Source organism: Aspergillus glaucus, assembly GCF_001890805.1.
Source record: "Aspergillus glaucus CBS 516.65 unplaced genomic scaffold ASPGLscaffold_16, whole genome shotgun sequence".
Lineage (NCBI taxonomy): Eukaryota > Fungi > Ascomycota > Eurotiomycetes > Eurotiales > Aspergillaceae > Aspergillus > Aspergillus glaucus.
The window spans coordinates 151,303-176,524 of NW_019170468.1; the positions used below are offsets into that span (position 1 = coordinate 151,303).

The window sequence follows — 25,222 nt, forward strand, 5'->3', positions numbered from 1 at the left end:
ATAGCGAAGGCAGCCCTTTCGGCGCTTTTTTAGGTAATTCTTGGCGTTCCCGGCGATGACGCTGGTCTCCACCAATCCATTTCCCTCCGCAACACCGTCGCTATCTCTTTCTTCCCCATCTTTCTTCCCCATCTAATACTATCTCCACGTCTTATTCTTGAGGTTTCCAATATTTAACCACTTAGACCCTCTTTTAAGCAAGTGACAGACCTCTCTGATCCGCCAGATTAGCGCCTATCGAAACCCCCTCAATGGATCAGCACGACGATTTCGACAGCGTTTCGTGGAGAAACGACCCGGACAGCGACAACTCGCGTCCGACGACCTCCGGGACAGATACGGAAGAACAACATGGATTCAACTACGATGTCAATGGCAAACGGAGAATGAGTTCGGCCCACGACGAACCGCAGGCCGGGGCGTTGGCCGACGCTATCGACCTGGCAGGCATCGGTGATGGGGTGCTTGAATGCAACGTCTCGTCGCCTTTGAAGGAGAATGATGGAACGAAGGATGCATATGTCTCGTATTTGGTTACTACGAATGTGAGTGTTGTTCTATCTTATTGCTGTAATGGCTTTGCGTGGCCTTCGCGATGGTTGCCTGCCTAGCAAAGGGATTATGGATGGAAGTACCGACGAGATTACCGTGTACAGACCGACTTTAAATCCTTCCAGAAACCGGAATTCTTCGTGCGCAGACGATTCACCGACTTCTACTTCCTATACAAGACGCTTTATCGAGAGTACCCTGCCTGCGCGGTTCCGCCGTTGCCTGATAAGCACAAGATGGAGTACGTGCGGGGAGACAGGTTCGGACCTGAATTCACCACCCGGCGTGCTTGGTCCCTGCATCGATTCCTCAAACGCCTGACACTGCATCCTGTTTTCCGTCGAGCACCCATATTGACGATATTCTTGGAATCGCCGGACTGGAATGCGCATATGCGACTGCGATCATCGCGCATTTCCCAGGGTTCATCGGAGACTGCCGGGGGAGCGGGGATCTTTGATAACTTTACGGATACCTTTGTCAACGCATTCACGAAGGTGCACAAGCCGGATCGTCGGTTCATTGAGGTCCGGGAGAAGGCGGACAAGTTGGATGAGGATCTCAACCATGTCGAGAAGATCGTGGCTCGGGTGGCCCGTCGCGAGACGGATCTGGAAACCGACTACAACGAATTAGCTATGCAGTTCCGCAGCTTGGTCAGTCTCGAGCCGAACGTCGAGGTTCCGTTACAGATCTTCGCAGCTTCAGTGGAGGAGACGGGGCGGGGACTCAAAACGCTCAAAGACCATACGGATCAAAACTACCTAGGTTCCTTACGAGACATGGACTCCTACATCACCTCTGTCAAAAACCTGCTGAAGACCCGGGAGCAAAAACAACTCGATTTTGAAGCCTTGGTCGACTACCGCAACAAAGCGGTCGCCGAGCGGGACTCGCTGGCCGCCAACCCATCCTCCTACTACGCCTCCAACCCACTCACCTCCTCCCCGGCCTCCTTCATCCGGTCCAAGATGGAAGACATGCGCGGCGTCGACCATGAGCAGTCACGACGGGAACGAGTGCGCAAGTTGGAGTTGCGCATTGACGAACTTACACGCGAAGTAGACTCTGCTAAGACGACATCGGAGATGTTCGATGAGGAGGTCGTGCGGGAGGTGGCGGACTTTGAGCGGATCAAGGCGGCTGAGTTCCGGGATACGCTGGGGGAGTTTGCTGCCAAGCACATCGACTTTTATCAGGGGGCTATCAACACGTGGGAGCGATTTGTCGCTGATATGGAGGATGAGGTAGAGGGGAATCCCGAGAGAACGGAGGATAATACAGAGCGGTAGTTGAGAGGGAGGTTGACTCTTGCATTTCTCTTTGCTAATCTGATATTTACGATTGCTTCTTGGTGGATTGAAAAATTATTTGCTTGACATCAATGGCTGTAATGACGATATACTATGGTTTATTTCAGACAATTTCCATACCCAGTACATATCAACTTTTGATCATCCTACGTATTAGACGATCTTAGTCGTAGGACAAGACTACACCATGACACCGGCCTATCGGAACATGAGACCAACCCAACAGTCCACTAATCTATTGAAGCCGATCCTTCTTCCGCTGATACTCAGCACATTCAAAATCCACCGAACTGGGATCCCCCCGGGGATCTAGGATAGCCGGGTCCAACGCCCGAGTGGTGAGATGCCTTGTCCGTTCCTGACCAATTAACCACCATTTTCTCAAGTCATCATATAAAAATAGAACACACACCTCACGATAGACCTGATTAGCTGTCTTTGTAGAAGATTTCCCTCCAGCTATTAACTGGAGATAGACTTCGTGGTCATAGCCGATCATGGACGAGGAGGATCGGGCGAAGTTGGCGCTGAGGGGCGGTTCATTATCTTCTTTTTTCGACTTGGATTTCGATTGAGGTTTTGATTTCGACGTAGCTGCTGATGATGAATTACCGGTAGAGGGAGCCATAACCAAAGGGTATGTATTATTACCCCTGGGGAGGGGTATCCGGAATCACGAATAGAAAAGACCCTGGATTTCGCACTTCGCTCGCAGCGTGAAAATCCCACACTTATGTACTCCGTAGGCAACCATATAATCACACTCCATTATTCTCCTTTTTTTTTTTGCCTTTTCGAACCTGACAAGATGGCGCTGGCACCGGCAAGGCTGAGATGAGATGAGAAATGAAACCACCCCCGTCCGGTATGGAGGCTGTACATACATTGATTGCATTGTACAGGGTGAGGCGAGCCCGCAAAGCCACACTGCAAGATATGTACCCGGACTCCGGTATGCAGGTCTAGCCTGAAACACAATTCAGTTCTTTAACATCATTGTGTGCCTGTTGATTGTTGCCGCTGCAAGGATCCCCGTGATTGTGGCGGAGTTTTGGATGCGGGTATAAATATAGGGCCAAGTTTGGTAGCAATCAAGCCGAGAACGGCTATCCCGGGCGTTTGGGGTATTGTTGCATTTTCCTTTTTGGGGTATCTGAGGTTTTTGTACGGAGTATTGTTAGTTCCCTGCTGATATCTGCGAAAGCTTTGGATCTTGCCCTTAGCGCCAAGGAGTGCCCAGGAAATATCGTAGTTTGAATAAAACTCTGCAATCCGTAGGTTGTATAACGGATCCCTGCACCCCTGAAGCAAGACAAGACAGTCTGTCGATTTTGGAAACAGGAGAGTCGGCGAGAGCAATCCTACTTCTTCGCTTTCGGTTGCGCATCTTCTCTACTACGGTTAGGTCGACTAAGGAAAACCACGCATCTCTTATTATACCGGAGGCTCGTGCAGGGACACCCCTTCTAAAGCGGATAGGCTGTCAGGGGACGGTCTTGGTTCATGCAGAATAAAATATTTTCATTGGATTTGGATCACGCAATTAGACTGTCTGCACTATCATAGTGTTATACAGATTATCTTCATTAATCAGTACACGTTGTCTAACGTTGCTCAACAACATGAAGACATTAGAAGGGCATAAATCATGAGGGTCATAAGAATAGTGAGCGTGATCGACAGGGAAGAAGATGGTTCCGGCTCGTTTGGTTCTTCTACCGAATGAAAGGTCAATCGGTTCGCAACATCGAGCAAGGGCGAGCGGTGAGAATCGAAGGTTTATGGAACGGTGCTCAAGTATAACAGCAAGTAAAGTATGTATGATCTGTGGGCAAAGATTCCGTATTGATGTGCTAGTAAGCTGACCAACTGTCCCATATTATCACCTGGACAGATCTTCCTTGACAAGAACCGTAGTCGAAAGCGCGGTGTTTGTAGTTTCTTTGTCTTGACATTTCTTTGCAAAAATGTCATCCATCTGAAATCCCAGACATTTCATAGACCCAACGGCCCAAGTCGACCTCATGTGAGTATCTTTCAACATGCGTGACCACGGACTCGTCTTTTTTGGATTTCGTAGACGAACTGTTTATCCGAGTATGGCCACCATACCCGTAGAACACCATCTGGACCAACACCCGTATCTGACAGTAGCGTAAGAGCCTCCACAGCCTTCTTTCGTAAAGATCGCCTATCCAAGACACGAGGCCTCGAATAAACAGTGTTAGACGAGTTTTCAACTTATCGGTCCCAGCAACTAGCCACACAATCAACATCCCCGATGGGATGATTGCACAGCACCAACCCGTCTTTGTTGTATCGATAAAAGACAGACACAATGCGTCCCACAATGTCGTACGGGTAGCATTCCCAGTACAAATCGAAACCTCCAAACCCACTTTGAGCTTTAAATGCGGGAGTGAGTCTGTTGAGTCAAGTTTGAATGGGTCGAACAGTACATCCTTCTGGGTTCGGCCGGGCCTCTTTTTCCAGCTCTTGTTGAGAGTCGCCGTGGCGTACTTACCGGCATTTGCTCCGAGCGTGTACCCACCGGAATCGTATCCCGAGGCAGACGTACCCAGTAATTGCAGCTCACTAGCCACCCAGTCTTCGACGCTTTCAACGGTCGTAAGGCAGTCTCGATTGACTGTGTAGATATGATGGTTGCTTCCGATTAATATCCTGGATGTGGCAGATAAGGTTTTCCGAATGTGACAGTGAGGAATTTCGGTGCCAAAATGGCATTCAATTTCTTCCTTCTTGCAATTGTTACTTGGCTCTACTGCCACGATGAACCCCCTTTCCGTTCTAATCATCGAGTCGACTAACCAAATAGGCCCCCATAGGAAACTGAAATCGTCCACGTCCATCGAAATCTTCAGCTTCGCCGTGGAAGTGTTACGCCCTTAGACTCAGACAGGCCCACAGACAAAATCACCTAGACAAGCTAGCTCTCGGAGTGCAAAAGTAGCACATGAGCCCATATTGAAGGTGCCGATTTCTTTACGGAACGTTTCGACATCGAAGCGGTTGACGTGAGAGACAGCGAAGGAGACCAACCCAAGCGCTAAAGCCTTGCAAATAGATTCGAGCGCATTTTCTGCGGGGAAGCGCATTTTCTGGCCGAGACACACCAAGATTCTGTTCAGCTCATTTTTGCTATCAGGTACCTGCTCTTGGATGTACCGAATAAGAGAGTTGATCTCCACGGTGGAGATGTAGACTGTGTCCGCTACACCACGTCCTTCATCCTCGACAAACATGTTAAAGAAGCTACCGCAGAAGTGTTCGTGTTGGAGTTTCTCTAAGGTGTCCCTGCAACCCCAAAGAAGCATAAGACACTCCGTCAAGGAGGGGTTCGGTAGTCCCGCAACGATTATGTCCAAATTACATATTTTGGCTATTTTGAGCGCCAGTTCGTCCAACTCGTCGTAATACTCTTCAGCATCGAGAACAGGATCAAGACCCCCATCGTCGACTGCTTCCATGCCAGCTTGACCATTACCCCGTAATGCATTACGGATTTCAGCTGAATGCAAATCAGCGGCGTGATAACTGATTACCGGCGATACGGAAGCAATAGGATTACCGATATCAGGATTCTTGGAAGTGAAAAGATCATAATTGGCAGATGGGCCCAGATCGGACAATGGAGAATTGTCATCCTCGTCCACGAGCATTGTCTCGGGATGGTGTATGTATGGAATCAAAACGTCGACAGGCCTCTGCTGGTACATCTTTTCGAAAGTGATCGATTATAAATAAGACTGGTTTCTGCATCAGTGACTACTGTAGAGAGCATGGCAACTTCGGATCTTTAACATACTGAGTACCAGTCAAGGCTAACGCCATTGTCACAATCAAAATTGTCTGTAAGTATCTCGGACTCTTGTTCCTTAGAGTCAGCACAGAGTAGAATTTGAGCCACCGGCGTGATGGTCTGTCTTCCGGAGTGCTATGGGGCTTGCTACAAGGGCGGGATGTACGTTAGCTCTTGCTCATAAAATGATGCAGGGAGCCGTTTCTGGCACCCCGCTAACCGAGTCATCAATTACACAATATCAGAAAGAAAGAGTTCAAAAAGTGAATCAGAGTAAGGATGAAAGAAAGGAAAAGAAAGGACAACGGACAATCGTACTATTAGTACTCTGTATGCAGAGTCACAATGATACCTATACCGACCAGTGAGGGCAACCGAAAAGTCGTCTTCAAGCAAGGCGGTAGGATTTTTGCCGGTTTGGACGTTTTAATTAACAACCCTTCTGAATCGTCGCAGACAAACGTACCATCGCGATGCGTCCCGTTGCTTGTTCAGCGCTTCGTTTGTGCGTCCGCTCCCCGTGCCGACCTGGGGCATTTGCCGTACAGAGAAGGGGCTTCGCCTCGAAACCCGACCAAGCCCCCGAGATCTACGATGTTGTTTGTGTCGGAGGAGGCCCTGCAGGTCTGGGGTTATTGGCGGCGCTGCGTATGCTTGATTGTCTTTTTACTAATTTATGGATACTGACTGCGGCATCTAGGGGCATCGCCTGCGACCTCGAAACTCCGGGTAGCCCTCGTCGAAACCCAGGACCTCCGCAAGGCCCGCGCGTGGAATTCCGCACCGCACGAGTTCTCCAACCGGGTTAGCAGCTTGACACCATCGTCTGTGTCTTTCCTGCAGCGGATTGGTGCGTGGGACTACTTGGATGCCACCCGCGCACAGAACTATCAGGAAATGAAGGTGTGGGATGGCGAAACAGGGTCGCGGTTATCGTTCGATTGGTCGATGGAGACATCGCCGTTTGAAGATCTCCGCACTGTTGCGACGATGACAGAGAACGCTAACCTGGTCCGTTCGCTACTCTCGCGGATCGAGGCGTCTGGGGACGAGAACCTGTCCATCTTCGCCAATTCGACCGTCTCGTCCATCGAAAACGGTACAAACTACCATCCCGATGGGCCTAATCTGTCGGCTTGGCCCGTCCTCTCCATCTCCCCAACCCAACAGCAACAGCAGCAACAGCAGCAAAAGCCATCACGGATTGCGGCCAGACTTCTTGTGGGCGCAGATGGCATCAACAGCCCTGTCCGTCGCTTCGCAGATATCAACACGGATGGTTGGGACTACGGCCGACAGGGCGTGGTTGCAACGTTAGCCCTGTCAGACCCAGCCCCTGCTCCATTCCCACTGGGCACGAGAACGGCATTCCAACGTTTCCTGCCGTCACTTGGAGGCCCAATTGCCCTTCTACCGCTGCCAAACAACCACGCAACGCTGGTGTGGTCAACCACCCCCGAAAACGCAGCGTACCTCAAGTCCCTCGCCCCCAAGGCCTTCATCGCCATGGTAAACGCCGCCTTCCGTCTCGAAATGGCAGACCTGAAATACATGATGCGCATGGAGCGCCCACCCTCCACCTCTGTCGCAGACACAGAGAACCTGCACGAGAGCGAACTCGTCTGGCGTCTCCAGCACACCCCGCTTCCATCCCACATCCCTCCTATGGCCACAGGCGTCCAAGAAGGCAGCATCGCGTCTTTCCCGCTCCGCTTCCGTCACGCCTCCACCTACGTGTCGCCGCGGGTTGCGCTGGTTGGTGATGCAGCGCACGTCGTGCACCCGTTGGCCGGCCAGGGTCTCAACCTCGGTCTTGGCGATGTGGCGTCATTGTCGAATACCATTGAATACGCGGTTACCCACGGCATGGACATGGGTGATATCCTCACGCTGGAGCGGTATAGCGCGGAGAGGTACGGTATTAACGCTAAGATTGGGGGCGTGTGTGATATGCTGCATAAATTGTATAATGTGCCGGGACAAGGACCTGTCACTTGGGCTCGTAGCCTCGGCGTAGAGGCTATTGAGCGGTTGCCCTTCGTTAAGGCGTTCTTGATGCGCAACGCAGAGAGTTGATATTACTGTACAATAGTGAAAAACAAATGTATCTGTAACTTCATGCAATCGTATTCACCGAGCTAAATGCAATCTAAACCGGGTATTGAAACTTTTATTTTCATGCCTTCATTTTTGTCAAGCCATTAAACACCAGCATCCTCTGTCTTAGTGCCCTCCAGCTGCTGCGCAAGGGCATCCACATTCGACTGACTCTTCCGCGCAAGACGAGCCTTTACCTCATCGACCAGCGAGGAGAGGTCCACCAACACACCTTCCTTCTCGGGGTGTCCTTCCTCGAGACCCATCTCCTTGACACGAACTTTGCCGTTGGCGAGTTCATCTTGGCCCAGGATGATAGCGAAGGGGATACCGCCTTGTTCGGCGGCCTTGAATTGTTGGGGGAGCTTGGGCTTGACTTTGTAGGAGAATTCGGCCTGGTATTGTTAGTATTGGTGCCCTCTTGCTGTTTCAATGGGAGGTTAAAAGAGACATACCTTAATATCAGCGTTCCACAGGGTCTTGCAAACGTCCATACGCTCCTTCAGCATACCGGTGAAGCCCTTACCGCCAAAGGCCATCACATAGACATCCACCTCGCTGCTGCGCAGGGCCTCGGCGCGCTGTTCGCGCTCAATGCGGGCCTTGGTGATGGAGAAGATACGGTCAACACCGAACGACACACCGACACAGGGGATGTTGGCCTTTGGCTGGAACATGCCGACCAGGTTGTCGTAGCGGCCACCGGCAGCAACACTACCGACACCCAATGTGGGGTCATTGGAGCGGTCATCGTCCTCAAGGTTGCCGGACTTGGACTTGTCCTTCTTGCCGGACTTTTGCAGTTTTTGGGCTTCGGGGGCTTCCGAGGATGATGTTGGGAGGGAGGACTGCTGGACGGCTGGGGCGGAGCCTTCCGTGACGACTTCGTAGATCACACCGGTGTAGTAGTCGAGACCACGGGCAAGAGACATGTCAAAGGAGATGCGGTCGAGGACGCCAAAGGCCTCGAGGTAGTCCATCAGATTGGTCATTTCCTCCAGACCGGCCTTGGCGGACTCGTTTGCAGTCAGGGCTTCGTCCTTGAGCAAGTCGTTAAGCAATTCCCGTCCTCCTCTCCGGACCACGTAGGTCTCAATCTTGTCTGCCACTGCACCGTCAAGACCCTTCTCCTCGACCATTTCCTTGCGAACGTCAGCCCAGGGCATCTTGTCCAACTTGTCGACAGCACTCGAGATAGGGCGGATCTTGTCCGATGGCACTCCGCAGACCTCGAAAACTCCATCGAGGATCTTGCGGTGGTTGGTCTTGATGCTGTAGCGTCCCTGCCAGCCAAGTCCCTCAAACACCTCGGTGACGATCTTCAGAACCTCCGCATCCGGAACCATGGCATCGAAGGAACCGGCAATATCGAAATCACACTGGTAGAACTCGCGCATCCGACCCTTGCTGACAGCGGGCTGATCCCGACGGTAGACCTTGGCGATGTGGTAACGCTTGATGCTGCGGACGTCGGGGTTCATGGCGAGCCACCGGGCAAAGGGGACGGTCAAGTCATATCGAAGCGAGCAGATCTCTCCACCCTGGTCCTGGAGGTCGTAGATAAGTTTCGAGTCCTCGCCATATTTTCCGGCCAGAATCTCGCGCAGTTCGAAAACGGGTGTATCGAGGGCTGTTCCGCCGTGACGCTTGAAGATATCGGCGATGGTGTTGAAGATGCGATCGCGGAGGAGGGCGTCGGAGCCCGACCAATCCTTCGTACCCTTGGGGGTCTTGAGGTTGAACGTGTTCTTGTTATCCTTCGGCATGGTGTCTAACGAAGGCTTTTCCGAAGAGTAGTAGCGACAGGGGGGTTGGTTACAGGAGGGGCGGTAGTGGTTGTGGTGGGGGATCCTGGTGGGGTGAATATTCTTTCTCTGGCCGATGACGGTTGCTGCTGGGCTGGTTCTAATCAGGGAACAGCGATAAACGGCTCGTTGAGCAGGGCGCAGAAGATTAGAGGATAGCGAGGTCTTCATCCACTCGATCGGATGCAATTGGTAGAATAAATAGATAGGATGTGCGCAATCTCATGAGTCAAGCCGTGACTCCCTTGCTGCTGTTTTTCTTGATTATGGCTACCACATCGGGCTTATTTCTCCGTTCCGAGGTAATGCAGGCCTAGCCACAGCCCTAAGATAATTGATGGTGTGGCTGTATCATATATGTGGCGCAGCTACTGTACTATAGCCAGCCATATCCATTCACTGCTCGAGTGAACGTATATCCTGTACAACTGAATACTAAGACATACGATCCTGCACTTTTGAGCTGTTAGAGATCTCTATTATATGGCTACGATATAGGATATGACCAACAGAGAATGTTGATTTAGTGTCAACGGTCTATACCAGTGTCACTATTGATACCGGCGTGACAATCACGCTAACATCTTGAGGAGTGAGCATTAGCTTCAAATCAAGCTATTCATCGAAATTGATAGCGAACACTGAGCACTTCCAAATACCATCTGTCCAAGATCCCTACAAAGGAATCCGAACGATGTTGATGTTCTTTTGCATAGATGAAAATGAATACTTCTATTAAACTGACAAAACAGTTTACATCTGCTACTGTGAGGGCTGGCTACAAGCTGAATTCATACCTGAAGAAACGACAGTGGTCTTGAATACATGCCTATACATTCCAAGTGTCCTCAACCGGCGCTAAATTCCTATGTTTCTGAGTTAACACAGTATTTAGCTGACCCCGTTGTACGATAATGGCTTTTATATTGGGACATCCGATATCTGTCTATGATTCATCTTTTATAAAGTGCTGGGATGCCCTTGGCTTATCGATGAATGCATCATCGACCTGATGTTTGAAAGTGGGTTCTGTCGTCGGTCAAGACAACGGATAAATGACAGGTTCGTGGGTGGGTGCAATCAGATAACATCGAGCTCAATTGGCGTGGAATGCGTGCGATGACCACCACATCGGGCGGTCTTGAAAGGAGGATTCATCCGGAAATTTATACTCCTGATCGCAGGACCACCTCGAAGAACGAATACGAGCCAGCAAAGTGAAGAAGAGAAGCTATCAATGTTGCGACCCTTGAATCTCAAGTCTAGCTGTCATTCTGTCATCCAGCTGATATCGGGGGGCTGCTCAATTATCATCATTGTGCGTTTGTCCGGTCGGCCAATTGCATGCCCCTAGTATATATTATTCACGATTAAGCTCTTCTTCAACATGGCTTATATGTACTGGTCATGTTACCCCTCACCCTTTGTGACTGTAGACGAGAAGCAATGATGTAGCAGCGGATGAAATCCGGGGACTGTTGGATTGCGAGGTCCAAGCACAGCACTGAATCTGCGGCAGTGTCAGAACTCAAAACATTTCCTCCACAGAACAGAAGGTTCTGGCACTAGCATTACCACAATATACTTTGTCGGGTGAGATACACTCCGAAATTCCCGAGCCAGTTTTGGGAGCGTATGTACGGTAACGGTAATACAGACATACCGCTAACAGCTAATTATTCTTGGAAACCACCGGTTTTCCCGTGGGGGGAGTGTCAGTTAAAGGTACTGGATACTAGCGCATACAAGTCTCGTACTAGTGGCTGCATGTGGGGGCCTGTTCTGTTGATAAGAGCCAATCATATGCAGTGCTCGAAGTAGCTGTGGGGGAAATGGCGGGGAACCTTAACGCCGATACGGCCGGTGGGAATGGGTCGCTTGTTGACAGGGCCAATCATGCTGGTATGGGGTGTTCCAAGGGACTCTTTTCTGTCTCTTTTTTCTTGTATTGACCGGTGATTCTCAACCAGTGTATGCAATGTAAGATTATAATACAGAATTGAAAGTAAGGAGATTTTTATAGCATACTAAACGAGATGCAGATGTAAGCGATTGGATTGGGAAATGCACCAAGCAGGGCGCATGCATATTCTGTAACATAAGTTGCTAAGTCTAGAGAAGCCTGCGAGACAAGTTCGTTCGACGATAGCCTCCTGTGGGGCAAGAGGAATTCTACGATTGGTTGCTTATCCTGGAGTCCACGTGGTGGTGATACCGTTGCCTGAGGTTTTGATACTGTACAGAGAAGAAGTCACAACTATCCTCAATCATCAATACTTGACTGGACGCTCACAAGAAGTTTCTATCAGGGTCTACTACATACGACTTTTCGAACGGCAACACAAGTTGCGTGGCGACCGTTGTAATATTATCACTGGCGTCATTGGTCCGATCCAACTTAGGAGGAGGTAAGGACTGGGTAAGAATCTGCATTCCTTTTGACGCAGTTCCCACTATGGTCTGGTTGATTTGATGGTAATGACCGGATTGACGGTAAATCTGGGGTTCCGTTTCCATCTGTCTTTGCCCAATTCGCCTGTTTTCCATTTGCAATAGTCAATGACTAAATGCAGTTGCGCCTACCCCCAGTCCATAGCATGAATTTTCATGCGAATGTCTTTGTATTTTGTGCAGATATCTAGACTCTGGATTATTCTAGTAGGTGTCCATAGAGGAGTAAGGTCCTTTAATATGAGCACTCCATAGAATATGGCAGCAAGAGGGGTAGCCTGGTGACCAGCTCTCAAGATGTGGAAGTAAGAAACTGGTCATGCCATTCTTACTTTACAGCAGTCCAAGATATCGAGTCGGCCTCCTCCGACTACATACATTTAATTTAAATCACTCATAGTTCTGTGAGTAACCAACCCGGCCAGATGCGGCCATGCCAATGCAACTCTGGCTGAGACGGCAAGATGATCTCAAGTAAGCTTATCTTTATCCAGAGTACAAAAGATATACAAGTACAAGTCCCGACATCTTCCAGAATCAGATATAATCTGGAGTCGAATATTGATTCCTCAGGTATTAATACGTAACGATATGTAAAAGTATACACCCCACTGCGGTGGCCGGATCCTAATCCAGACGGGCCCACCTTACAACCTTGTATGGTACGTACAGTACAGACACAGTAAAAGTAAACGGTACATCCGTTCTTTTCTAATGGCATATTTGGTACCCAAAGTGCGAGAGAAATGGTAGAATCTTTCTCTTTTCCTTTGATGAATGGTATAAAACATATTTGATTACTCAGATCTCCAAAGAATACTAATCGCTCGGGCCCGCGCAACCCGCTCTCTCCGTCATAGCGATTCGGCTTACAGAACGCTTTTTTCCTCTTTCGCTACGCTCTCTCGCTCTCCTTCAACTCCTCTTCCCCAGCTTATTTCCCTTTCCTCTTCCTCTTCTTTCTTTCTTTTTTCTACATTTTAATATCCTAATTCCCCCCTTCTATTCGACACTCTTTTCTTCCGGTCCTCCTCCGAATCCTCTCTCAATTCCCTGTTCGTCCATCTACCCTCTCCTAGTTCCTCCTCAGCCTGGTTCCGCCGTATCTCCCGTTCTTTCGCCTCTGGCCATCCATCGTTCCACGCTTTTTTTCGCTGTGTATCCAAGGATTTTTTGGAACCAGCGTGTCGGTCATTGTACTCGATACCTACGATTAATAGCCTCCGCATTACTGCCTGCGCACGCACCCTTCCTTTTTTGGCCCAACTGCGCGCCGCCCCATTCGTATCGCATCCGTTAGCCGTTTGCGCGTCGTGTCTTCTCTCTTGTCGCCAACATCCGGGCCTAGTCACCATCTCCTCAGTCGCTGCCAGATGAAGCTATATACTATCGATTAAGAATTTTGGTGCCATAATGGGCTCGTTTTTCAAGAGCTTCCGGGGTAATGCGGTAGGTTTTGACCGCTCGGTTGTTCCTAGCAGAACAAAAGAGAGGAATACAATTAAATTAGATGGTATAAATGCTAACGCCACTATCTGTAGGGGTCTTCCGCCTCTTCGAGCGGGGCGTCTCCCGCAAAGAAAGAGCCTCAAGCACCTCCGATGAGTCCGCTGGAGAAGAAGCTGCAGGGAATGGGTCCGATTCGGAACGATGGTAGCGATAAGTTTTTCGGAATGGAAAACGTGAGTGCTACACATTCCCACGTTTCATGCGTTTATGTTGGCTAACATGATCCTTGCTCTTAGTACGGTAGCACCTGGTAAGCGGATTCGTGCCTGCATCACACTTGGCAACCAACCAAATCAAAAGGAAATCAAAAACCAAAAAGCTAATACATTGCTTCGAAACAGTTACTGCAACTCGATTTTACAATGCCTCTTCTTTTCCGTTCCCTTCCGAGAAGCCGTTCTCAACTATCCCACGCGAACACCGATCGAGAGCCTGGAGGCCGCGCTGGAAAAATCTCTCCGTTTTCAAGATCCCAACGCTTATTTAGAAGCCGAAGCGCAAGCCCAAAGAGAGAAAGCTGCGAACCCTCAGCGTATTGGCGCGCCACCAAACCAACCTCAGAAGCCCGAAGACAAGGAGTCGCCCGAATACAAGAAGAAAGTCGCTTTACAGACCCTGCCACTCCTAGAAACTCAGAACAATTCCAACAGTTATGGCATGTCGGAATCATTGTTTACGGCGTTGAAGGATATCTTTGAATCTCTGGTGGGAAGCAAGTCACGAATAGGGATCACACGACCGCAGCAGTTTTTGGACGTTCTCAGGCGTGAACATGAGATGTTTCGGACCGCCATGCACCAAGACGCCCACGAATTTCTGAATCTTCTACTCAATGAAGTCGTCGCGAATGTCGAAACGGAAGCTTTAAAACAACCCCCTCCTCCCAAGAGCCTCCCGCTCACAGAGAGTGCGGATTCATTTGACCTGACCAACAGCTCAGGCTCCAAAACGCCGAATACCACGCGGTGGGTACATGAGCTATTTGAGGGGACACTGACATCAGAAACTGAGTGTCTCACCTGCGAAAAGGTCTCCCAGCGCGATGAGATCTTCTTGGATCTGTCTGTTGATCTCGAGCAGCACTCTTCCGTGACCTCGTGTTTGAGGAAGTTCTCCGCGGAAGAGATGCTGTGCGAGAGGAACAAGTTTCACTGCGACAACTGTGGAGGGCTTCAAGAGGCGGAGAAGAGAATGAAAATCAAGCGACTACCGCGGATACTGGCCTTGCATCTTAAGCGCTTCAAGTATACCGAGGATCTCCAACGGCTGCAGAAATTGTTTCACCGTGTCGTGTACCCGTATCACCTACGCCTCTTTAACACGACAGACGATGCCGAGGATCCGGACCGTCTCTACGAGTTATACGCTGTGGTGGTACACATTGGCGGAGGACCCTATCATGGCCATTACGTGTCGATTGTGAAGACGGAAGACCGCGGTTGGTTGCTCTTTGACGATGAGATGGTGGAACCGGTGGATAAGAACTACGTTCGCAACTTCTTCGGGGACAAACCTGGCTTGGCCTGCGCCTACGTCCTATTTTACCAAGAGACCACTATGGAAGCGGTTCTGAAGGAACAAGAGCAGGAGGATTTGGCAGCCAGTATGGATATCCCGATTCCGAACGAGAAGCAGCAGAATGGTGTCCCGCCATCTCCTAGCTTAAACCATTTCCAGAGCATATCGCAGCTCTCGTCACCATCATCCGAGTTTATTCGCCCCAATGGCTTTTCCCGGCCGCCTACTGCACCTCGGCTTTCCACTCAAATAGAGCGCACGGAGCCTGACATTACCTCTCCACGGACCCCAACCGTTCACACACCGCCGCCTGTGCCACCCATACCTGCAGCTCATACTATGCCCCTGAGTCCGAAGAAGAGCGATGTACAGTCCAAGAAAGACCGTGCTCGAGAAGAGAAGGAACGAAAGATTGCTGAAAAGGAAAGAGAGAAGAGTGAAAAACAACGGCGAGTTTCAAACGCCCGCGAACACCGCGAGCACCGTGAGCACCGACATGAAAGTGCTCCAAAGCCCACTATCGACACAAGCAAGCCATCCAGGCCCGAGGAAGATCGACGCAATGTCTCAGATAATGGCAATGTTGACTCCCCGAAGAAAACACACCACCACGGTTTCCATCGCTTTAGGCGAAGCAGTAAGAGTCTCAGCCACCGCTTCGGCATGGACAAGGATTCTCGCACATCGACTTCGGATCTTCCCCGGACACCTATCAATGAGCATATGGCCTCTGCTGGTGTTTCACCTCCACGCAAAAGCGAACTGCCTGAACGGCCGTTACTCAACCACAATTCTGGGACTAACGCTCCCAAAGAACACAAACACGGAAAATGGAGAAGCTTTAGTTTCCGGAAGATGCTCTAAGGCTTTCTCTTTTCCTTTTTCTTTTCATCGTCTTTTTTCTTCTTTTTTTTTTTTTTTTTTTTTTTTTTTAAAAAAACCGTTTCTATACGGATTCTCTTCGACTGCACATATCCTCGAGATTTTGCTCGCACATATTTTCAATGTACCACCAATTCTTTTCCTGCCTTCCATTTCATGGCAGTCTTCTTATCCCCTGGCTAGATGTGGGGTATTTTCTCTTTTTTTTTATTAGCTTGTTTTCACTCATCGATCCTGTGATATCCAAGCCTGGGTCTGGGTCACATTTCATTGGCGCACACAAGGAGTTCACTGGATTCTTTGTTATTTCAGCTGTTGTTGTATGCTGAAAGGGGTCTTCTGGATTAGCAACTAGATTATCTTTTCTTTTTTATTTCAATGGGATGAACAGCACATGTACTGGGAAGAAACACAGGAAAAGCCGACTATTTCTACTGCTTCCCTGATTTACAAGCGTTTCTTTGTGCGCGAACCATGGCTTTTCATTATTATTCCACATATGTGCATTCTATGCCTCGGTGTATTGTAAATAGAGAATAGAGCCATTATTATTTTGTGTTGTCCGCTATATTCTAGAATCGAAGTATTGGCCGATACTTGAGTTATGCTCCGTATGCAGGAATCATATCCTTCCCTTCACTGCTATCCATCCCAGCAGTGGTACCCCTGTACCCTTCAGTATGAGGGGTGCGTGGTATGCCTTTGTCGGCCCAGCGTATAGCGCAGTCGAAAGTGCGCAACCGGAAGCGAGGGAGTAGGAATCGTCATGTCAAGGAGATAAGTATGTCCGGCAAGTTCTCGATGTTTTCGCATTCGTATCTATAATACACAGGTCTCGAGGATAGAGGGAGATGAAGGGTGGACGAGAGAGGGTGGGAGGGAGGTATTCGGGATAGTCGTTATCAGTCGCAGGCGATTCTCACCAGATGAGTTTGGCGACGATGATGACGGAGTTTATTCCGATTAGGGGTACTATTCAGTAAAGGTTGATGTTAGCCATGCGCAACTCCAGAGGACCAAAAGAACCATAAGAAATCGGAAAAGGGCATACTCCGCATCACCGTCCGGACACTCGCGATCAAATCAATCGTCTTCGCCTTGACGCTTGTACTATCGTAGGATGCACCAAAGGCGTCTTGTTGTTGTGAACGGCCCCATCCAACTGTATATTATTTAGCGATTTGCACAATGTGTTATTTCCGCGAAAGGGAAACGTACTCCGAGCGAGGAAGCGGTCTTCGGAGAGGACGGCGATAGCGTTGATGATGAGGATGATGACTGCGCGATTACTTCGTTAGCGGAACTAAAACGGAAAATTAGTAGAAATGGCGTACCGTAGACGAGTTTCCCGAGCCCGAAGAAGAACATGATTGCTGTTGGTGTGTAGCTGGGATGAAGGAGTGAGGTTGTAAGTGGGAAAGTTTGCGGAGTGCCAGATGGCGTTTGATTTCCGCCTTGGGATGACGATGATCTCTCTTTCATGCATCTCACATATTGATTGATCCACAATGAGCAGAGATATCGGTTTGTATATAACCTATATGCTTCTCCTTTGATCATTGCTAATAAATGCAGTATTTCTGTCCCTCTTCCTCCTCATCCCGGGGCTAGTCCTGCTCCATCTCTTGGTTGCGCCCTATACCAAGGTCGAGGAGTCGTTTCACGTCCAGGCCATTCATGATATTGAGACTTATGGTATTCCGTCGCTTAGGGATGCTACGACCTATCTCCAGGAGCATTATGACCACTTCAAGTTCCCTGGAGCAGTGCCCCGGACGTTCATCGGAGCGTTGGTGCTGTCGGAATTGTCGCGGCCGTTTATATGGTTAAATGAGAATGTTGACCGGCAGGTTTTGGGTGTGTACTCTCTTTCCTGATACTGTGAGATTGTGATGATCTAATGGTTATAGCACGAGCCATTCTGGGCCTCTTCAATGCTTCTGCCCTGATGTCGTATGCTTCCGGGATAAAGCGGGCATTTGGACAGCCTACGGCCATTTGGTACCTGCTCTTCCAAGCTAGTCAGTTCCATGTTCTCTACTATGCCTCGAGAACATTGTCCAACATGTTTGCTTTCGGGATTACGACTCTGGCAATGCGGTATCTTCTATCGGAACCTGGTGTCCGTCACAAGTACAGGACCCGGTGCCGGCTTTCCCTGTGTCTGTTGACAATTGTTGGCATCATCTTTCGATCAGAGCTGGCTCTCTTCCTGGCGACGCATATCCTCTTCCTTCTCTTAACGGGTCGTGTCAGTTTGCTACGGGAGGTCATCCCCGCCGGGATCCTGGGACTCTCCATAGGCCTAGCCTCCACCGTATCCGTGGACTCGTTCTTCTGGCAGCAATTCCCTCTCTGGCCCGAGTTGGCGGCGTTCAAGTTCAATGTGGTCTCGGGTCAAGCATCTGCTTGGGGCACGCAGCCCTGGCATTTTTACTTTTCCAATGCTATCCCTCGTCTTTTGTTGAATCCGTGCACCTATCTCATTGGTATCCCGGTAGCGCTCAGTCAGTCCTCAACACGCGCAGCGACAGCATACCTCGTCACTCCTTCGTTGGCGTTCGTGGCGTTATTCAGTTCTCAACCGCACAAGGAATGGCGCTTTATTCTATACGCTATCCCGCCACTCACTGCTGCTGCTGCTCTGGGCGCTTCGTATATCTGGACGCACCGGACGAAGTCTCTCATCTACCGTTTACTATCTCTCGTCATGCTCCTCTCGCCATTAGCCTCCTTCGCCATCTCAACTTTCGTCCTCCTGCCTTCTTCGGCAGCTAACTACCCTGGCGCTTACGCTCTCCGCGCCCTTCACGAGAACCACGCAGAGACTTCTTCCCAATCCGAAATTTCAGTCTACCTGGGTAACCTCGCCTGCCAAACAGGTGTAACCCGTTTCCTACAAATACCATCAAACACTCCCACGGTAGCATGGAAATACGACAAAACCGAAGACGAAACCACCAAATCCTCCTCTACCTTCTGGGACCAATTCGATTACGCACTCGTCGAAGCCGTCGGACCTGAGGAGTCCAGACTCACCTCTGGGCCAGACTCGCGTTGGGAAAATGTTGAGGTCGTTAACGGGTTCGCTGGGGTTAGGGTTCTTCGTCCGGGTGAGGAAGCGAGGGGGTCTGTTGAGGAGGGTGTTTTGAGGGGGATTGGGGTTGAACGTGCGGTTGGGGTTTGGGAGAAGGGACGAGAGTTGGTAAGAGGGTTTGTCACGAAGGGATGGTGGGTTGAGTTGAGGATAGAGCCTAGGATCAGAATTATGAGGCGGGTTGAGTAGTTTGTTTGTATAACAGGATATTTATTCATCAAAGGCGTATGTTCAAACTATACCCAACGGGATATCACAAAAGGGGGTATTGACCAAGAGATTAAGACATCATGCACCGCTCCCCTCCATCCGATCCAATCTCTTCTCCAAATCTCTCACCCAAGGTTCAACCAACTCGATATTACTCTTCATAGAAGCCTCGCCCTGTCCCATTCTCTCCTCTACCATCCTAAGCCCCTCGCGCCACTGCTCAATTTCCTTCTTCATCTCCCCCTGGCGGCGTTCCAACTCGTCAAGTGATTCCGCAGCCTGCGCGGATCCCGCATGGATAGCACGGAGGGATCGAAGTCGCTCCAGAACGCTCGGGAGGAGGGGATGCAGCGATTGGATAGTGGGGAGGGTAGCGTACAGGGCTTGGATCTTGGTGGCTTGTTCGTCACGCTGGTTGGCGACGGGGTCGACCTCTGTCGTTGATGAGGAGGAAACGGACATGTCTGATGGTTCGACGGGAGCGGGAGCGACCTTTGCCGTTTGCGCAGCTTTGGCGGCGTCGAGGGCACGTTTGCGCGCAGAGGCCAGTACCTCGGCATCCGTAGTGAGTTTACGGACCCGTGTGGACAGGGCTTCAAGGTTTGGTGTTGAGACGATTGTGGAGGGCGGGGCGGAGCCCATGGTTGGGACGGCGGAGGCGGGTGCGGGCCCGACGAGGAGGGTTGTAAGGGTGGAGAGGCGCGAGGTGAGGTGGTCCATAGCAGGAAGAACGGGTTGGAGGGAGGGTTCGGAGTTTCCGTCTGCGACGAAGGGGTTCGAGGAGCTGGAGATGCCCATTGCAGCCTCGACGAGGGCAAGGCGGCCGTCGAAGGCGGCGGCGTGGGACAGGACACTGGAGGATGCTGAGGTCGAGGCCTCCGTTTTGTTCTCTGGTGCTGGGCTGCGCGGCGGTGTGGAATCGGGGGCAGCATCTGTCGCGATCTTCCGGGATAGGGTTGCGGCCGCGGAGTGCGGTCCTGCCGCGCTGCGAGAGGAAGCATAGAGGGTATCCAACGCCCGACTGAGCTCCTGCACGCCGCCGTCCAGCTTCTCCTGTCCTTCCGCGGATGATTCCTTAGTCTCAGCATCGGCCTTTTCTTGTCGAGCGGTCATCTCGTCCTTCAATTCCTCGACCTCCCTCCGCAATCGCGCGAGCTTTCTTTCCAGACTCTCATCCTCACTGTCACTCAGGTCCCCCACTTCCTCCAGACCGTCATCCCGTACCCGTCGGCGGCGGTTCTTGCTTTTGTATGACTTTCGTCTCGCTGCTATGCTATCGGAGAAATTCACTTCGCGGGCGTCGACCGTAGCCCCCATAAATTGGGCGCGTGCTTCGTCCGCATTGACACCTTGTCGGTCGATATCAGAGTTGGAGTCATCTTCGTCCGCCTCGGAGGCCGTGCGGATTGTTTGTGTCTGTCTTATTAGACAAGGTAGACTGAAATTGAGAGAGCCAGTGACTCACCGGAATAGTGGAAGCTTCGTCCGTCAGATCGGGGGTCTCGTAGATGTCGGGCGCTTGGTCCTAGCTGTACGTCAACAATGATAGTCACATTCCATATCAAATATGGGGCTTACCAAATCTGGCAGACCGGCATATTTCTTGTTGAGCGCCATATCCACAGGAGAATAGCAGCAATCAAATGCAGCAGACAAAGTGCTGTGCTATGTGCCCTGGGCGGTGTTGATACCAAGACACACTGGCGGAGGGCACGTGAAAGGGGAAGTGAGCATAATCTCAGCATTACAATCTGAGTCAACTATGCTTGCATAAGCACGTGTCACACGGCTCGGAACGGGACTTGGACCAATCAGGAAAGTGCGGAGGTACAGTAGCACATGAAAACAACAGTTGAACGTGATTCCCTTCGTTTACTCTGGCTTACTTAAATACGCCTTTCTCGTCTCTTTCTTCTTCTCTTCCTCCACATTTCCGTTATCCTAGATACGTCTTTATTCTATTCTTATACTCTTCTCAATTCTTACACCTAGAACTACCCCGCATCACATCATGGCTGCCCCCGCCGACATCACCATCAAGAACCTCAACGGAGAGTGGACTTTGGTATGTAACCGTCTTACCTTGGAGTCTATTCGATGCTTCGAGCTAACCGTCTTGACAGGACAAATCCGTCTCCAACGACGCTGACCCGGTCCTGGCTCTGGTGAGTACCTATATCCATGATCTACATACGACTATCCACTGACAGTCTTCCCTTTCAATAGCAAGGAATGAGCTGGCTCACCCGCAAAGCAATTGGTCTCGCAACCCTCACCCTCAAGGTCCACCAATACCCCGAGTCCGCAAATCCTACCGTCATCAACATCGACATCGACCAAATAGCCACCGGCGGTATTAAGGGCACCAGCGAGAAGCGTATCACCGACTGGACCGCTCGTCCTCACTCCGACCACATCTTCGGTAACGTTGAGGGCCAGTCTCGCGTTGTCCGGGGCGCCAAGGGCGCAGATGGCAAGGTGCGGCCGAACCTGGAGGTCAGCACCAAGGTTGGCAATGGCAACGACGATGCCAAGGTTGCGCGGTTCTTGAGGGGTGAGATCCTGGCGGATGGGTCGGAGACTGAGGGCTTCCAGGTGGAACCTCTGGGTGAAGAATACGGTGATGGAGAAGGTCTCTACATTCAGAACTTTGTTGTGAGCAAGGACGCTGGGTATGGCTGGACCGCCGAGCAGGTATGTTAGACCCTCAATCTTCCTTTCTATGCTTTGGTGACTAATGTGTGCAACAGGTTTGGGGATTCGAAACTGTCCAAGGCGAGCGTCGTTACACCCGCCGTATCGTGGTGGCCAAGGATGGCAAATGCCAGATGATCCGCTTTGTTTACTCCTTCCTCAAGCACCGGGATGCCTAATTCTGTTTATGTGCTATATATACTAAAAAGGTGACCGGGGCTTTGATTAATATTAACCATAAGAATCACTATCCGTGATAGACCAGTGGCAACATCATGGATTGAGGAATTTCAAGCCGAGCCGGAGGTCGTCGCAGTTTGACTAGCGTTTCTCTAGACCTATAGCGGACTCCAAGAGTCCGTCAATTCATTAGAAATATTGCTTAACTGATCCTAACTGTTCCACAAGAGGTCGTAGATATCGAAACTCTTGATAAGATATGAATAGCAATACAAATAGCCATCATCCTCTCCTTATTGTCTTCACTTCGAATCAATTCATTTGCAGCAAAAATGGATGCCACTGATCCAAGGTTCCTGTCAACTTCGGATGCAAGGGTGGCGAACATTCTCTGGCAAGGTATTCTCGTGGATTATGCTAGATGGCCATTCGTTCCATTGAGCATCGCGTTTTCAGGGAAACAGCATTGTACTGCAGAGCTGTTTCTAAAAAACAACACAGGCATTCAGTTGCCATTTTTCTCGTAACTCAAATAGACATTTCTTTCAAGCCCTGTCTCCGTGAAGTAGCCACAACACAAACGCAAGAGGAACTATCGCGCATACCATCTCTTCAAACAAACTCCCTGCCCAATTTAGTTCATCAAAGTAAAATCCTCCACAATGGCGTTGTTATCATGATCGAGTATCTTTGCTGAACGGTAACCGTCTGCAAACACAACTCGCCATATTTTAGTACCGAGTACGCCTGATTCTCGCATTAGACAAGAATATTATGCAGCCATGACAGGATCGGTGTTAACTCACTGTATTTCTTCGGCATTGTGTGCCTACAGTCGACTATAATCCAATCTTGCATATGGCCGGAGTCGATCCATTGACGGTACGCACCATCGACAAATCGGTTACAATGCTGAGATAGTTGGTCTCCGTCTCTCAACAACTCTATTCCCCACCTAGGGCTTGTTATCATGAAGTCGATCCTGCCGTCACTAGAGCGGGACCACTCGCTCGATATTCCGTGACCGCGCCCTAATAATTATTGGAAAGCATAGTAGACCTCATCTTGGAACTGGGCTTCGAGAGTTCTTCACAACGCCGCCGCACCAACTCGCTCTCGTGCGCTGGCAGAAAGTCGTTACCGAGAAAATATCCGTACTAGAGCCTCGCAGAATTCGAGCAGAGTCGGATAGAGTGACTTTGGAAATGGCTTAGGATCCGTGGACCCGAGGAAAAATTCGACGTATCTTGAAGTATGAGCAAGGTAACGATTATCCTAGGTGGAGGTTTTCTTACTTCTCGTGGATACGGGAGGGAAGCACGCAGATAATGCCCTCATCCGAGCCCTCAGCAGTCTCAGAATGTATCCAGCCGTCTTCATAGCATCTCTTAATCGCAGGGTTGTGGAGATCACGCGGCACATGGCCGTATTGAAGGGTGTCCTAAGAACGTTTGCATCTTCTGGCAATACTTTATCTCGCTGTGGAAAAGACCTTGAAATAGCATACGGTCGTAGCATATCAAATACTTCCTGCTCGTTACTGATTGCGTCGACCACCAGTTCTTTTGTCACCTCTTTGATTTGGTTGTGCAGTGTCTTCGAGCGATATACCTATGGAAATAGAACATGAGCCCAAGGAAGAGACGATTAGGTAGGTCTTTACTTACCGCATGTAGATAGCGAAAAAGGGCATTGATGGCCGCGGGGTTACCATTGTTCACATCAAATAGGTGGTCTTGGGCCTCGCGATTGAGGGATAGCTTCAAAGTGGGGTCAGTTGAGAGACGAAATACGGCATCGTCATATTCGGTACGATTATAAAATAGATGGGGATTATCGGGACAATGACGCGACGCGGTAAGAGACTTGCTGCTGAGGCCCAAACTTGACAGGAGTCGCTCCTTTCGGGTAATCCGCCGGACCCGTACTAGGGCTTCCGTAAGAGGACAGGAGGCAAATCCGGGGCCATCCGAGTTGCCGCTTTGGGTTTTTATGACGTGAGCTATAGATGTTTGTCGTGATATGATATCTGTGCATCATCGAAAATTACGACCACGTCCCAGCCACGGAATTTGAGCGGATCGAGTCGACATCCTTGAGCATCGGCGATCTCAGTTAGGCGTCGTATGGGATGGATTGGTTTCTCAAGTTCGTGCCACGCTGGAACCACTATGACCGATACTCCGAAATGATGGTAGTAAGACTCAAAGTAGATTCGCCATGTAGTCTTCCCCGACGCTGGGGTTCCTCGTATATGTATGACATGGTACCGTTCTAACATGCCATGTAGTGTGCGAATAGTGTCTGCCCGAGGACAGACAAGCAACCTCTTGCTGGTGAGTGATTTCGTAACCCGAGCCCGGCTGATCACTAGGTGCTGGCTGAAATGGCTGTTGGGTGTGATGGTCGAACGAGGACGACGGTAGGATCGGGGGTTCCAGAGCTAGCTAAGCGTCAGATGTCATACACGAATCGAAGTTGAGGGTATACCAATGGTAGTCTTCATGCTCATTTAAAGAATGGGAGCATTCTCTGCACACGCTCTGGTCTGGGTCTTGTCCCACTGTATAGGTCCCAGCAGAACAGAGGCAGATCGGGTTGCCTTTGCTATCTGTGTAGCGACACGGACCAAACATAATGAGAGCCCTTCGAGATTGAATCTGCCTTTGCGTGTCTCCGAAGAGTCGGGAAGCGGACCATTCGAAAAAACTCCGGAGCATCATGGTCACTCGCTTGGCGTCTTATCTAAATAGGGAAGGTGCGAATTAGCGAAAGCCGGCCACAACAGAAGGCAAGAGCCAGATGTGTGGATCGTTTATTCAGCCGAACGGCCTCAAGAATTGGTAGGGATTAAGATGGCAAGAAAGGAATGGCAATGAAGAAGAACGTTCTTTGGATGTCCAGAAGTCTGCCTAGAGGGTCACGTGCATTTGAACTATGTCATTCACTTAGCAACTACAAATTAATCATGCTAAGGTCAATCATCAATCATGCATGCACTGTGCAAATAGCATTCTTACTTCCATGCTGTCTGGAGATTTCCCAGAATGCATACCACCCATTATTTCGGATGTGGGGAGTGATTACATATCAC

At 50.1% G+C, this 25,222-nt stretch overlaps 12 protein-coding genes across 12 annotated transcripts; 6 read left to right on the forward strand and 6 right to left on the reverse strand.

Annotated features, from left to right (window-relative positions):
• Window positions 1-12: 12 nt before the first annotated feature.
• ASPGLDRAFT_562710 (sorting nexin-4) lies at window positions 13-1,972 on the forward strand. The gene is made up of 3 exons (XM_022548185.1): window positions 13-33; window positions 186-545; window positions 657-1,972. Exons 2-3 carry the CDS (start codon window positions 252-254, stop codon window positions 1,842-1,844), a joined length of 1,482 nt encoding a protein of 493 aa, XP_022398763.1. The 5' UTR covers window positions 13-33; window positions 186-251; the 3' UTR covers window positions 1,845-1,972.
• Window positions 1,973-3,835: 1,863 nt separating this feature from the next.
• ASPGLDRAFT_83779 (uncharacterized protein) lies at window positions 3,836-5,993 on the reverse strand (the record flags this gene model as incomplete). The annotated part of the gene is made up of 4 exons (XM_022550233.1): window positions 5,692-5,993; window positions 5,455-5,632; window positions 4,804-5,394; window positions 3,836-4,770 (listed from the first exon to the last, which is right to left on the reverse strand). Exons 2-4 carry the CDS (start codon window positions 5,600-5,602, stop codon window positions 3,836-3,838), a joined length of 1,674 nt encoding a protein of 557 aa, XP_022398764.1. The 5' UTR covers window positions 5,603-5,632; window positions 5,692-5,993.
• Window positions 5,994-6,158: 165 nt separating this feature from the next.
• ASPGLDRAFT_68051 (putative ubiquinone biosynthesis monooxgenase (Coq6)) lies at window positions 6,159-7,761 on the forward strand (the record flags this gene model as incomplete). Its single annotated transcript, XM_022549220.1, has 2 exons — window positions 6,159-6,333; window positions 6,386-7,761. 2 exons carry the CDS (start codon window positions 6,159-6,161, stop codon window positions 7,759-7,761), a joined length of 1,551 nt encoding a protein of 516 aa, XP_022398765.1.
• A 125-nt stretch (window positions 7,762-7,886) lies between these two features.
• Window positions 7,887-9,548, reverse strand: ASPGLDRAFT_27478 (histidine--tRNA ligase; the record flags this gene model as incomplete). The annotated part of the gene is made up of 2 exons (XM_022543661.1): window positions 7,887-8,177; window positions 8,238-9,548. 2 exons carry the CDS (start codon window positions 9,546-9,548, stop codon window positions 7,887-7,889), a joined length of 1,602 nt encoding a protein of 533 aa, XP_022398766.1.
• Window positions 9,549-13,050: 3,502 nt separating this feature from the next.
• creB (ubiquitin C-terminal hydrolase CreB) lies at window positions 13,051-15,994 on the forward strand. Its single transcript, XM_022542849.1, has 4 exons — window positions 13,051-13,487; window positions 13,580-13,720; window positions 13,784-13,797; window positions 13,889-15,994. Exons 1-4 carry the CDS (start codon window positions 13,452-13,454, stop codon window positions 15,927-15,929), a joined length of 2,232 nt encoding a protein of 743 aa, XP_022398767.1. The 5' UTR covers window positions 13,051-13,451; the 3' UTR covers window positions 15,930-15,994.
• Window positions 15,995-16,866: 872 nt separating this feature from the next.
• ASPGLDRAFT_131100 (YOS1 family protein) lies at window positions 16,867-17,315 on the reverse strand (the record flags this gene model as incomplete). Its single annotated transcript, XM_022541011.1, has 4 exons — window positions 16,867-16,919; window positions 16,999-17,109; window positions 17,166-17,225; window positions 17,282-17,315. The coding sequence occupies 4 exons, from the start codon at window positions 17,313-17,315 to the stop codon at window positions 16,867-16,869; spliced, it is 258 nt and encodes an 85-aa protein (XP_022398768.1).
• A 140-nt stretch (window positions 17,316-17,455) lies between these two features.
• ASPGLDRAFT_68054 (dolichyl-P-Man:Man(7)GlcNAc(2)-PP-dolichol alpha-1,6-mannosyltransferase) lies at window positions 17,456-19,233 on the forward strand (the record flags this gene model as incomplete). The annotated part of the gene is made up of 3 exons (XM_022549221.1): window positions 17,456-17,471; window positions 17,523-17,804; window positions 17,858-19,233. 3 exons carry the CDS (start codon window positions 17,456-17,458, stop codon window positions 19,231-19,233), a joined length of 1,674 nt encoding a protein of 557 aa, XP_022398769.1.
• Window positions 19,234-19,332: 99 nt separating this feature from the next.
• ASPGLDRAFT_68056 (dynactin subunit 2) lies at window positions 19,333-20,871 on the reverse strand (the record flags this gene model as incomplete). The annotated part of the gene is made up of 3 exons (XM_022549222.1): window positions 19,333-20,670; window positions 20,720-20,779; window positions 20,833-20,871. 3 exons carry the CDS (start codon window positions 20,869-20,871, stop codon window positions 19,333-19,335), a joined length of 1,437 nt encoding a protein of 478 aa, XP_022398770.1.
• A 394-nt stretch (window positions 20,872-21,265) lies between these two features.
• Window positions 21,266-22,127, forward strand: ASPGLDRAFT_37385 (uncharacterized protein; the record flags this gene model as incomplete). The annotated part of the gene is made up of 4 exons (XM_022544810.1): window positions 21,266-21,319; window positions 21,378-21,419; window positions 21,481-21,948; window positions 22,005-22,127. 4 exons carry the CDS (start codon window positions 21,266-21,268, stop codon window positions 22,125-22,127), a joined length of 687 nt encoding a protein of 228 aa, XP_022398771.1.
• A 581-nt stretch (window positions 22,128-22,708) lies between these two features.
• On the reverse strand, window positions 22,709-23,192 carry ASPGLDRAFT_563430 (uncharacterized protein). Its single transcript, XM_022548190.1, has 2 exons — window positions 22,935-23,192; window positions 22,709-22,875 (listed from the first exon to the last, which is right to left on the reverse strand). Exons 1-2 carry the CDS (start codon window positions 23,098-23,100, stop codon window positions 22,763-22,765), a joined length of 279 nt encoding a protein of 92 aa, XP_022398772.1. The 5' UTR covers window positions 23,101-23,192; the 3' UTR covers window positions 22,709-22,762.
• A 73-nt stretch (window positions 23,193-23,265) lies between these two features.
• ASPGLDRAFT_37386 (uncharacterized protein) lies at window positions 23,266-24,231 on the reverse strand (the record flags this gene model as incomplete). Its single annotated transcript, XM_022544811.1, has 5 exons — window positions 23,266-23,374; window positions 23,424-23,569; window positions 23,656-23,739; window positions 23,796-24,108; window positions 24,179-24,231. The coding sequence occupies 5 exons, from the start codon at window positions 24,229-24,231 to the stop codon at window positions 23,266-23,268; spliced, it is 705 nt and encodes a 234-aa protein (XP_022398773.1).
• Window positions 24,232-24,532: 301 nt separating this feature from the next.
• On the forward strand, window positions 24,533-24,972 carry ASPGLDRAFT_49466 (uncharacterized protein). Its single transcript, XM_022547114.1, has one exon. It carries the CDS (start codon window positions 24,648-24,650, stop codon window positions 24,879-24,881), a length of 234 nt encoding a protein of 77 aa, XP_022398774.1. The 5' UTR covers window positions 24,533-24,647; the 3' UTR covers window positions 24,882-24,972.
• Window positions 24,973-25,222: the final 250 nt, after the last annotated feature.

Excerpts from the sequence above, each read along its gene's own strand:
- ASPGLDRAFT_563430 (XM_022548190.1), bottom strand. The coding sequence starts at position 23,100 with ATGATAACAAGCCCTAGGTGGGGAATAGAGTTGTTGAGAGACGGAGAC. Across the intron at positions 22,876-22,934 it reads CACAATGCCGAAGAAATACA|GCGTACTCGGTACTAAAATA; the intron begins GTGAGTTAACAC and ends TGCGAGAATCAG.
- ASPGLDRAFT_562710 (XM_022548185.1), top strand. The coding sequence starts at position 252 with ATGGATCAGCACGACGATTTCGACAGCGTTTCGTGGAGAAACGACCCG. Across the intron at positions 546-656 it reads CGTATTTGGTTACTACGAAT|ACCGACTTTAAATCCTTCCA; the intron begins GTGAGTGTTGTT and ends TACCGTGTACAG.
- ASPGLDRAFT_49466 (XM_022547114.1), top strand. The coding sequence starts at position 24,648 with ATGGGAGCATTCTCTGCACACGCTCTGGTCTGGGTCTTGTCCCACTGT.
- creB (XM_022542849.1), top strand. The coding sequence starts at position 13,452 with ATGGGCTCGTTTTTCAAGAGCTTCCGGGGTAATGCG. Across the intron at positions 13,488-13,579 it reads AGAGCTTCCGGGGTAATGCG|GGGTCTTCCGCCTCTTCGAG; the intron begins GTAGGTTTTGAC and ends CACTATCTGTAG.